Source organism: Streptopelia decaocto, assembly GCF_964273445.1.
Source record: "Streptopelia decaocto genome assembly, chromosome: 18".
Taxonomy (NCBI): Eukaryota; Metazoa; Chordata; class Aves; order Columbiformes; family Columbidae; genus Streptopelia; species Streptopelia decaocto.
In genome coordinates, this window is record NC_138673.1 from 1,032,786 (window position 1) to 1,045,328 (window position 12,543).

The window sequence follows — 12,543 nt, forward strand, 5'->3', positions numbered from 1 at the left end:
TCAGAAGAACGGCTTCTTGCTTTAATTTTGCCCCCTCTGCTGCTCAGCCAGCCCTTTTTGGGGCTTTAAATGATGCCTGTGCCCCAACGCATCTTCTTTTGACTGCTGCTTTTAGTATTATGTGAAGAAGACTCCCATGTATATGCAGGCTCCTCTTTCACAGCCTGTGCTAACACAGTGTATTATAACCCTCACACCACACTCCTCCTTAGGTGAAGCTGGGGATTTTTGTGTCTCTTGTCACTGTATTTCATACTCTCCTTAACACATAATGTCCCTCCCATGCCACCAAAACAGACACACTCCTCTCCTCTCTGTAATTTCACGTGGGAATTACAGGGTCCCATTGTTTGTTTGGGTTTTGTTTTGGTTTTTAAACTGGGTTTCCGAAAAGTTTATATCAAAACTTTAATTGAAAGCCAGGCTTTCTAACTCATCCACTTATACTTTTAGCCGTACATTATTTATCTAGAGGCACATATGCATTTCTCTTTGGTCTCCTTGTCTATTTTTTGTGTCCTGCTTACACAGGACTTTCTATAGAGATTGTTCTTTGCTCTTTTTACTTGTTCTATAATGATTTATGTCCAGTCTCTAAGATAAAGAACTGACATGATTATAACTGAGATTTAGTGTTATGTCAGCCAACGTGTTTTCAGCTTGATAGCTTTTCTGCATCAGCCCTGCATGAGCTCCCACTTTCTTCTTCCTTTCTATGTATTCTCTCAACATTACAAGGAGATTCTGACCCTCTGGCTGGTCCTGGAAACATCCGCTGAAGCTACTGCAGTCAAACCCCGCCCCACCACTGTCAAACACATTGATTGTTCTAACTCCTGGTAAGGGGAGGAATGAAGAGGGAATGAAGGGAAGGAAGGCAGCGTGTGCTGGGCATGGCACACTGGCTCTGGCTCTGGGCGGGTGTCAGAGCGCTGCCCCCATCACACTGTTGGGAAGTTGGCACAGATCTGGGCCTCAGACCATCTGCAAAGGGACAGAGACATCACAGCAGGGACCCCTGCGATGCCCCCGGTACTGTGGCACCCCCAGCCCACCTGAGGGGCCCCGGGTCCTCGGCTGGGGCTCAGGGAGTCCCTCCTGGGTTAATTTTGCAATGGGAGCTCAGAGCAGCTCCTGAGCAGCCTGTCCTCGTGCCAGGAGGGCTCTCTCCATGCAGAAGACCCCCATGTCCTGCGTCCTGGCAATACCACTGCCCAACGCCACCAGCTCAGGGGACACCAGCCCTCAGAGCCACCTGCAAACCAGAGAGTCATCTCTGCACCACCGACTCCTCATCTCTCGCAATGGCAGCATCCCTCCGGGCCTTTGAAGGATCTCCCGTATCACCTATCTGCACTGGCAGGCATTTCTGCACCTGGGAAAGTAAAAAGAATCTGTTCCTGGGAGTCGGGGAGGCCGGAACGCCGCGGGCAGGCAGCACCGTGCCCCCATCCAGCCTCTGCTGCCTCCGCCATCCCTGCAGCCCCAGAGCCTGGGCGTGGGCTAGGGCTGGATAGACGAGCACGGGGAGGAAGTTATTATCTCTGCGGCACAATGGGCACGGTGAGTCATGAGTTTAAAGCCGGCACTTGAACAGAAATTAGGCGGCTAGATCTGTGTTTGGTACCTAAATCAAAATGATTTGCCCGAGGAGCTGCGGTGAGTCAGTGGCGAGGAGGGAGCCAGCGCCTCCCCTGCAGACACGCGGCGTCCTGCCTCCCGAGAGAGCGAGGGCTGGGAGCTGAACCCGGCTCCTTTCAAACCGCCTCGTCTCAAACACATTCTCCCTCTCTCAGGGAGGGATGTACTGCAGTTAGGCAAAGGGCCAAACTTCAATTACATCTGATTTCCAAAAGACACTAAAAAGCAACTCCCACACAACAGAAGCAGGTGAGAGATGTGCAAATCCATAAACTCATTCAGTCTGTTCTCCTACTACCACCGGCCACGCACGCTTCCTTCCTTATTGATTCCAGTTAGCTGGGCTTGACTGAAGCAACTAGAGCCCAATAAGCCTTAAGGATAACGACCCTGCCAGTAAAACTGATGTAAGGACACTGAGAAACGTGGTCCCAGCCCTTCCTTTGGGAGATATTCCAGCTGCTAGAGATGTTTAGTTAAAACCAGCCACCTTATTTCTCATTTGTATTATTTTAGGACGAGGCAGCAGAGTTTGGTGCGCTCATTAACTAATTTACTAATCACCCAGGACACCATGTCCAGCCAGGTGAGCCCTGACACACCTCTGGTGTCAGTGGTCCTGGAGGAAAACCCACTGTGAAGGGACCAGCTCTACTGGCACCCCAGGGACCTTCAGCAAACCACCCTGGTTCACCCGCTTGCTGCGAGGAGAGGCGAACACCAGACTTACCCTGACTGCCGCGCCCAGAGGGGCCGTGAAGGCGAACGCTCAGACTGGGTCTGGGGGTGCCCGTCCCTGAGAAATCAGCAGGAACCGTGCACCTTCCCTCCCGTCCTGACAACCCCTCCTCCTGCTTTCTCAGCTCGGAGCCGGACTGCAGCACTAAACACTTCCAGAGTGGCCGAGACCCCAAGCCATGGGGCAGGGGAGCGCTTGGGATCAAGGGCTGGACTTCGGGTGAGCAGCGGTAGCCGGCGGGATGGCCGGGAGGAACGTGAGCATCGCAGGCTTTGGGCAAAGCCAAGTCCTCGGGCAGGAGAGCAGGGTCAGGCTCCAGGGGACATTTTCTTTTCCTTCGGTGATGACGGCTCTGTAAGCTGTGTCTCGGGGGCAGCAGGGACGTTCCAGATGCTCCCGATTGTCTGGTGGCACTGAAGTCCAACCTGTTTGGAGAAGCGGAGGGGACATGAGGAGGCTCCCGGCCTTCCTGGGGACAGGCTGGAGCTGCCTCCTGTGGCACAGCGCTGCTTCCCAGGGCCTGCTGACACTGATGGCTTTTCTCAGTTCTCTTTTGTGTCCGAACACCGTGGAAGCCAACCTTGGCCCCTGAGTGCCGGGATCTGCGCTGCCCGGCGCGCCCAGGGGGACACTCCGCATCTCTGCCATAGTGGTGGTGCTGGTGGTGGTGGTAGTGGACGTGGCTGAGCACCTGGGGCTTGGCCGGAGCAGCACCCCCCGGCACCAACAGGTCCAAGGACCTGGGCCGCGTGTCCCTCAGCGGCCACGGCTGCTCCTGGCCCGTGTCCGTGGGGGGTCCCTCCGAGCTGCAATACACAAAGGGGTCGTAGTCACTGCTGAGGGAGCTGCGGAACGTGGAGCAGCTGCCGTGGATGCCCTGCAGACTGACGTCCGTGCAGTTCAGCATGGAGTCACTGGAGGAACCATGGCAGGGCCCTGAGCTGGAGTCGCTGCCCGGCCCGTCCGCCAGGTACCCGCTGTGCTCGGTCAGGTAGCTCTCCCCGGAGCCGCTGCTGTTGTGCTGGTGCCCATGGCCGACCCCCCGGCGCAGGGGGGGTGCGCGGTGCTGCTTCTGTGCCAGGGCTGCCTTCAGCCCCAGGCAGGGGGGCTGGAGGGAACAAGTCCTGTGGGGTGACAGCGTCTGCCCACATGCTGAGGGGTTGGGGTGCTGCTGGCCCAGCAAACCTGGGGCCAGGGGGGATGGGTGGGCGCAGGCGGGCAGGGAGGTGGCTGCTCTATAGGGCACGTAGTGGATGGTGCTAAAATCCAGCTGGGAGAGCTCTGGAGAGTGGAAGAAGGGGTTGCTGTGGGTTGGCTCCAAGGGGAAGCTCCGGAGGTTCCTCTGAGGATACGCGTGTGGGAGGTGGTAAAGGGCATGTCCCGGGTGCTGGCGGAAAAGGTGGAGTCGCCGTCCAGGCTCCATGTCCCGAGGGGCCAGCCTGGAGCCAGCGGCCACGGCCTGGTCCACCGAGTCTCTGGCTGTGGAGAGAGAAGGGAACGTCCAGCACACGTCCCCAGCCCAGCTGCAGCAGCCCCAGCACCGGTGACCACTGCATTCCCACTCCAGTCCTGTGTGCCCTGCAGCTCCTCACTGCCACCACCAAAACAATGGTCCTGCACACCCAGCACCCCCAGATCCCACCTCGCAGGACTGGAAACCCCTCTTGGTGCAGGTCACAGACCAAGCTGGGCTGTGTGGGTTTGCACACGCACAACCCTCTCCACCCACGCACCACCCTGTACACACCCGTGAACAGCAACACGTGCTGCGTCTGATGGACCAATTGGATCCATCACCCACGGGTACACTGAGGTCCTGGGCACAGCCCATTCCGTGGTCAGGAAATGCCGTGTCTTAGCCTTACCAAGAATATTGAACATGCAAAGAGGACACGTGTGGTGTTGCTGCAGCCAAGGGTCAACACATTCCCGGTGAAACTCGTGGGAGCACGAGATGATCCGCAGTTCCTAGAGAGGTGGAGAGAGGAGGAGGAGAGTGAGCAAGCAGAACCACGTCTCAAGACCTGGACACAGAGTGGGGGCTCTCTTGATGGAAGGGAGCCTTGCGGGATGGAAATAAATCTGATGCGGAACAGTCTGCAGCCCAGCTTTGCATGGAGGGGGCTCTGCAGCAGCCTGTTCTGCTTGCTGTGTCCAGCTCTCAGGAGTGAACATCTAGAGAGGTTCTCACCCTTGGGAAGCAGGGTGAGTGCTTTGGAGAAGTAAACCCCACTTGTGCCCTGCTGCTTCAACATGGACATTTTATGGACATTTTACCCTACAGTGACAGCTGGAGTCTTTAGGGAACCTAAATCTGCAGGGAATTGACTTCAGCAGGGGCTGGGCTTTTTGGCCAAGGGGCAGGCAGCCCTGCATCGGTGTGGTCATAGAGTCATGGAACCCTTTTAGTTGGAAGAGACCCTCAAGATCATCGAGTCCAACCATAACCCACCCCTGGCACTGCCCCATGTCCTGAGAACCTCATCTCCGTCTGTCCAGCCCTCCAGGGATGGTGACTCCAGCACTGCCCTGGGCAGCCTGTTCCAATGCCCCACAGCCCTTTGGGGAAGAAATTGTTCCCCAGATCCAACCTCACCCTCCCCTGGCGCAACTTGAGGCCGTTTCCTCTGCTCCTGGCGCTTGTTCCTGGGGGGCAGAGCCCGACCCCCCCTGGCTCCAAGCTCCTTTCAGGCAGTTCAGAGATCAGAAGGTCTCCCCTCAGCTCCTGTTCTCAGCTGAACCCCCCAGGTCCCTCAGCCGCTCCCATCACACTTGTGCTCCAGCCCCTCACCAGCTCCGTTCCCTTCTCTCAACTCGCTCCAGCATGTCAAGGGCTTTTTTGGCCCAAAACTGCCCCCAGGATTCGAGGTTTGGCCTCCCCAGGTCCCAGCACAGGGACGGTCACTGCCCTGGCCACTGGCCTGCTGGCCACACCAGTGCTGATACCAACCAGGATGCTGGTGGCCTCTTGGCCACCTGGGCACACGCTGGCTCATGTTCAGCCGCTGTCACAAACACCCCCAGATCCTTTTCCACCAGGCAGCTTTCCAGCCGCTCTTCCCCCAGCCTGTAGCACTGCGTGTCACGGTCCTTTCCCAGCCCCAGGAGCTCTGAAGGAACTTCCCAAGCGCCTCTCACCCCACCAACCCACCCAGCTCCCACTGCAGCCTCTTCTGACTGCGCTGGGGAGCTCAGAGCCGTGGCCGCCCCGCAGCCGTGCCCGCAGCCCACCTGGCCCTCGCTGAACTCCTCCAGGCAAATGGCACAGACCGGGGCCGAGCTGCAGCTGCTGGCCGAGTCCCAGCGCGACGCCTGCCGGCACCGGGCCTGGTACGTGCGCGTGGCCAGCTGCCGGATGGCCTGCACCGTCTGCTGCTGCAGGGAGTCCTGCGGGGAAACGAGGTGTTACGGAGAGGCTCAGCCTCACGTTCTTCTTATTGCTCACTTCTCACTGCTCTTCTGTTTTTGAAATGGGATTATCAGGGATTTGGGGGTGATCCTAATTTCCAGAGGTGATTTGTCATCTAATGTGGCTGAACTGTAGTGGGCTTTGTCACCAGCAGGTGACATCTGGCTCTGGACATTCAAAATCACTCAGCAATGCTGAGCCCCAAAGGTTTTTCTTTCTATGGGACAGATGGGGTATTCTCAAATCTGGAAATACATCTGACTCTGGAAAGACAGTAATTTAATTTGTTGGTTTCTGTTCGAAATACTGAATCTTCTACTCTCTGTCAATACAGACGATACTGTTAAAATGAAGAGCTCATGGGCCAGCTTGGGGTGCTGGGACGTGGTCTGGGAGGTGCTGGGACGGCAGCTGCAGTGCTGGTGGGGCGGCAGGACAGCGAGGTCACAGCACAAGGGCGCCCGTCAGGGTCACTCCATGCACCCAGAGACGCCCCTGCCACATGTGGCCACATCTTCAGCACAAAAAGAGGTGCATTTCCTCTCCCAAACCGTGTCTGTTCCTGCCCTTCATGCACTTCTGTTTGCCCAGACGTGTCTGCTCTGTGAGATTCCTACCTGAGTCCTGTTTAGCTGGCACTTTGTGCGAACAACAAAAATCAAAATGATGACGACGACAGTGCTGACCACCGTGAGAAGAATCCACACGTCATAGTCTGGCTGTTGGATAAAACAGGAAAGAAATCAGTCTTGCATGGCAGGGGTGGGAATTAGAGGCTAGGGAGGGGAATCCCGATCTCTTCCTGACCATCAGCCTTGGAAGACATGACCCTTGGCCAAACTCTGCCTCCTTGCTCTTTACAGGTAAAAGAAAAAGGGTTCAGTCTTTTCTGCACATTCCAGCAAGAATGAAATTTGCTTTGCAGCATCTCAGCTCGCTATAGGCCACGGCCTAGGTAGTACAAGATGAGAAAATCAAGGGTTGGTCTCACCTGATGAGACAGGGAATCCCCTCACCTCACTTGGGATGCTTAAGCAAAATAAATTAAATAAGCTGGAAGCGTTTTTGAGCCTTTATTTGCAGCACATTGTCTGAATGCTGCAGACAGGCAGCTCCTGCAAAGGGCTGTGATCTCCATCCCCAGGGAGGGAAGCTCAGCAGCTTTGGGAAACTCCAGTTCTATGGCACAGCAGCTTGGGAGGGAGGATACAGAAGGCAGAGGGAATGGTCTGTCTCTCACCCAAGCTGGTGGCTCCTTGACCTCGATCTTCACGTGGGCCTCTCTGTTCTTGTTCACGACTCCCATGAGGAGCTCAGCGTCGTGGCCCCTGATCAGAACCACAGGCTGACTCAGACCTCTGGGCTTTCTCAGCTGTAAAGAAACAAACACCATGAGAGATGGTCCAGGACAGCCTGTAACAAGTACTCTCCGGGCCCCCCAGGTGTGTCTGGTTCCTCGCGATGCTTCTTGCACGCACTTTAGAGACTGGCTGCTCCCCCAAATTTGCACTGTCCCTTTATGATTAGATTGGGTGGAAACTTCTCCTCTTTCACCAGCTCTTCAGCACGGCTTTCTTCATTTCCTCCTCCTCCTGCACCACTGGATGCTGCTTGGTGTCTCTTGTGCTTCTCTTTCAAGCCCCTGTGCAAAATTCATGGTTTCTCTTCTTCCACGTGGTAACTGCCAACAACCTTGCTGAGCGCTGCCTTCACCACAGCAGTGTGTTCCCGCTTCTCTCTCTGTGACCCACAGGACATTCTCTTTGTTTCTGATCATACCTGCAGTTTTCCACCATAGACACATGGTCCAGGCAGCCCAGCACGTGCTGGCTCAGCCAGGTCTGTCCTCTCCTCCAGACTGGCCTGGATCAGGGTCCATCTGACCCCCTGACCGCTCCCCAAACCCTGACCAAGCAACCCCGGCGTCACCTCATGGGTCTGCACTCACTGCCACACTTTTCTCCAGTCTTAAGTCCATGAAACACCCAGGAGGATGGACCCAGAGAGCAGGAGACAACCCAGAATTTTGATAAACTCAGGCACCAGCTCCCTCATCTTGTCTAATGCTGGATGCTTTTCATTATCACTTGATGATTCCTTCCCAGAGATGACAGCAGTGCTGGTGGAAGGGATCTCTGGAGGGCTCTAAACCAAGGCTAAACTTGCAGCAGGAGCATCACCAGCAGCACAGTAGGGCAGCCATAACTTTGGCTTGAAAACTCAAGACACCATCTTTCCCAAAGGTACAGCAGGGCTGTCCGTGCCAGCTGGGATCGGGTCACCTGGGACTTCCCAAGTGTCCCGCTCCTGGCAGAAAAGCCCAGTTGACCAAACAATACCCTTTAAGAGCAGCAAGATGCTGTTCTTGAGCTGCTGGCCCGCTCGTGCTGCACGGAGATCTGGACATGCCATGGGGTGAGGACAAGAGAAAAGCACCGTCTGTGTGCATGGACAAGCTGGGTAAGAGCTCGTGTTCAAATCCAGTCTCCAGAACCCTCCTGGGACTTTCTAGTGCGTGGAGGTGGCTGCTGGGTCCTGAACTAGGCCCCTTTTGGGATAGGACAAGGGGCGCTGGTGTTTAGCTGATAATACCAATGGGGTTTGTACCTGATCAGCAGCGCTTTCATCATCGGTAATGTCAAAGAGGATCGCACGGGCTCCACGCTCCCCCGCCAGCTTTGCCTGTCCAAAAGAACAGAAGATTCAGTGGACATTTGATATTGTACATCTGTATTAACATCTGCCATTTGGACATGTATCTGTCTCCCTGGCTCTTACAGGAGAATGAAGCACCTGCTGCTTAGATTGAGAAAATAGTTTACACCCTGTTCCCTGTACCTGTGTCGAGCTCTTGCTAGAGCTCTGCGGCTCATGGACACTTGTTCCCTATATTTGTGGAGGCAAATGAGTTGGTGAGGTTGTAGTCACATCAACCCATAAAATCAACCAGCAAATCCCCCAGTTCTCTGTGCCGTGTGCCCCTTTGCTTCAGACTGTGGATGTCCTGGGGAGGGACCACAGAATCACAGAATAGTTTGTGTTGAAGGGCCCTTCCCAGCTCCCCCAGTGCCCCCCCTGCCATGACAGGGACATCTTCACCAGCTCAGGTTGCTCAGAGCCCCGTCCAGCCTGGCCTGGGATGTCTCCAGGGATGGTTCAGCCACCACCTCTCTGGCCAACCTGGGCCAGGCTCTCACCACCCTCAGGGCCAACAATTCCTTCCTCATGTCCAGCCTGAATCTCCCTCCTTTAGTTAAAACCATCAGCCCTTGTCCTATTGCAACAGGCCCTGCTCAAAAGTCTGTCCCCATCTTTCTTATTGGTCCCTTGTAAGCACAGAAGGGCCTCAATAAGGTCTCCCCGAAGCTTCTCTTCTCCAGCTGAACAGCCCAGCTCTCTCAGCCTGTCCTCCCAGCAGAGCTGTTCCAGCCTCGGATCATTCCTGTGGCTCCTCTGGCCCCTCTCCAAAAGGTCCATGTGTGTCCTGTGCTGATTTGCAGCCCCGGGAGCCCCTGACAGCTACGCAGCCCTCCTGTCCCAGGCCAGCAGACAGCTCGGCAGGTCCCCCCCTCTCACCATGTCTGCACCAGCTGTCCATGGACCTGACCCCACACACACTGCTCTCCCTGCTCCCTGTCCCTCTGTGTTGTCAGAGAGAAGCTGAGGTGATGCCTGGGCTGCAGGTCTGCTCTGGAATTAGGAGCAGGACGGGTTTTCACAGCCCCCCGGTGCTGCGGTGTGAGGAAGACAGCTTCCAGACCCACCCCAACAGTATACATGCCACCGGGGTGAGGTCAAAGCCCAGCGCCCGAGGACCTCGCGGGGTCACCCACGTCCTCCCACCGAGCCCTTGCAGCCCTGCAGGCAGAGGCAGCCTCTTGGGAAAGGCAGCCGGGAACGTGAACTAAGTGCAGGGCAGGGCCGCTCTTACTCACACGGAGCCCTTTGATCTGCGCGTCCCGGGCGCCTGTGCAAACAGGGAGCTGCCGGAGCTGCCGCAGCAGTTTACCCGCCGCGTTGCCAAACTCCAGCTCGGGGGCCAGAGGTCAGTCCTGCCGCTTCCCAGCTGCGATATCAAACGCGAGGCGCCGGCTGAGCGAAGGGACGGGGCATTCCCCGCGGAGCAGGTTCAGCTCCGGCCCTCGCTTGCAGGTGCCTGTCACCTCCGCGCACCGCATCGGTGCCAGAGGCAGGTGCTCGGGTCTGGGGACAGGGAGGAGGGTGTGAATGGAGGCGCAGATGGGTGGGAAGGAGCTAGGGGAGGGAGGGCTGAAGTTATTTGACACTCCTGGGTTTGGTATAACAGGTGGAGTAGCTGGAGAAGTGGGATCAGAGGCTCTGGGCAGTGATCAGAAACTGGGGTCCTGCTGGGGATCCGAGGAAGCTCAGCGTTTGCCACCACTGAAGAAGAAACAGGACTTTCAGGTAGTAACTTCCACCTGTTGGAGCCAGGCAAGCTTTGACGAACAATGAACAGTTCTACAAAGATTTTATCCCACTAAAGACACCAACGATGTGGAAACGAATGACTGAGACCAGACAAATGGCTCTTCTCAACATCCTTCTGACTCCTGTTGCAGGCCATGCAATTTTTGTTCAAGCTATTCACAACCTGCGTGCCACCATCATTTCCCGAGCGTTTGCTGTCTTTGTGTCAGATCTCTTCAGCCACGCAGCACAGCTGACCTCCCTCTTTGGGGACTGCAATGCTTTTGGTGCAAATATGTATTTACAGGATGATTTAGGATGTTTCAACAGTCTGTCAGCCAGACTTACTTGCAATCAAAAATCAGGAAAAAACAATGCACGCCAAAAAATTATAAATTATGCATCAGAAAGAAAAATAAACCACTTTGAATTGATTCCAGTGGTATTTTCTGTGCCTTCCTCTCCCCTTGCAGACCAGACACCTTCTCGACGGGTTTTAGCTTTGGATGCTGAAGCAGTGCAGGAATTTTAGAGAGGAGAAGCAGAGGAGTTCATCAGGTGGCTGGTGGAGTTGTCCTCGTGCTGGGCTGGCCGGGGTTGTTTGTGTGCACGGCTTGGCTGCGTGACAGCTGAAGCAGAGGTTACGATAACACGTTGCACATGGCTCTTCTAATCACCACTGACAGAGCGCTGCAAGTCAGCGTGCAAAGCAAGAAACACTTGCCAGGGAAACCAGGCTCCTGCTGCAGCAAACACCAGCCCCATCCCACAGCTGCATCCCTGCTTTCCAGGAGAAGCATCATCCAGGGATTTTGAGGAAAAGATCTGTACGATGGTGGAGTGAAGGAGCTTGGCAGAGGCTTCAGGAGGACAGAGAAGCAGCCAGATTGCAGGACATGGAGGAACCAAGGTACAAGGCAGGGCCTGGGGATGTGGCCAGTTTAAGGAGCACAGACCTGTATTTCATGGCTAAACCAGTCCTGTTTGTGGGGGAGAAGAGCTGTGAGCCTCCCTGGGGGAGATCTACCTGCAGGCAGGATGGTAACTGATGCGGTGTTCAGCTGGATCTCAAAACCCAGTGGTGCAGCACGTCTTGTCCTCCCTGTGCTGACCCTGCTCAGCTGATCCCGGGCTCATGAACACACTGGTACTTCCAGTGCTGTGATCAGAGACTTGAAGATTAAGGACAAAACTAGCAAACCAGTTGCTAAAACTTTTAGGTTCTGAGGTGGAAGATGAGCCTTCAAAGCTGCTCCTGTTTGAGATTCTCCACAGCAGCTGCACTGACCAAACCAGCCATTGCTGCCGCCACCCCCAGCACCTTCCCCGGTGGGATGTGGCCACTTGGGACCTCTGTAATGTGATGGTCATGTCTGGATGGACACGGGAGAGCACAAGCACCCAGCTGTGCTCCCTGAGGCACCCGCAGAGCCCATGCTCTCACATCTGTCACCAGCTGCACCGGGAGCCCTTGGGTTCACTCTTTATCCCACTGTTCTCAGCATCACTAGCGGCCCCAGGTGGAACCAGACCATTTTGCAGATGTGGGGTGACAGATAGCAGGTCGATAACTCCAGTGGATGGCTCATGTGAACAGCTGGCATCAGCTCCTGAGCAGCAGCAAACCTCACTTAGGCTTTCCCCCAGTCCAGAAAGGGTCCGGCATTGCTGCCTGGCTGCCTACGCAGCGGTGGGGAAGCAGCCCCGAGGTGGCGAATCCATGACAGCATCACATCCCTTCCCTTACTTTTGTTGCCACAGACTCTGTGAAAAGCAAACCTGCTGCTTAGGAACAACCCTTTGGTCCCAGTTTTGCCTGCCCTCTTCAGCAGAGCTGCAGGGAGGCCAGAAAAGGACCCGTCCCCATTCTCAGCATGTCACCACCAGAAGAAAGCAGACAACCTGAATGCAACCCAGATAAAGCCTACAACAGCTAAACAAAGGGTTTTTCTCATGTTGTACAGTGCTTGTGGAAAATAACACAACTTTTAGTGCAGAGACAATAAAAGGACACGGTGAACCACTGAAGAAAAAGCCAACGTCAGCCTTATCCACACAACTTTTATCAGAGACACAAAGATTTTAAGGTTTAAAATGACCCTCGTTCCTACATGACTTCCTTATTACTGGAGAACAGTACCAGCGACCTCAGCTTTTGGCACAGGAACTGCTGTTTCATGAAGGTCCCTCTTTCACGTGAGACCTGATCTGAAGACTCCTGAGATCCCCATCCCTTTGTGGCGCGGATGGTGGCCGTGCTGTTTGAGTCACATCCCACCACTACTTTGTTTGCATTTCTCTGAATTGCTCAGTGCTGATTCTTAAT

General features: G+C 55.3%; 1 protein-coding gene across 1 annotated transcript in view; it reads right to left on the reverse strand.

Annotated features, from left to right (window-relative positions):
* The window catches only part of RNF43 (ring finger protein 43), a gene marked incomplete at its 5' end in the record, with an annotated part of 62,779 nt that overhangs the window by 3,901 nt on the left and 46,335 nt on the right, over positions 1–12,543 (reverse strand). The window contains 6 exons of the mRNA XM_082068551.1: positions 2,372–3,859; positions 4,246–4,348; positions 5,612–5,767; positions 6,407–6,508; positions 7,030–7,161; positions 8,397–8,471. Coding sequence (XP_081924677.1) covers positions 2,372–3,859; positions 4,246–4,348; positions 5,612–5,767; positions 6,407–6,508; positions 7,030–7,161; positions 8,397–8,471 — 2,056 coding nt within the window. The remainder of the gene's footprint in view (positions 1–2,371; positions 3,860–4,245; positions 4,349–5,611; positions 5,768–6,406; positions 6,509–7,029; positions 7,162–8,396; positions 8,472–12,543) is intronic.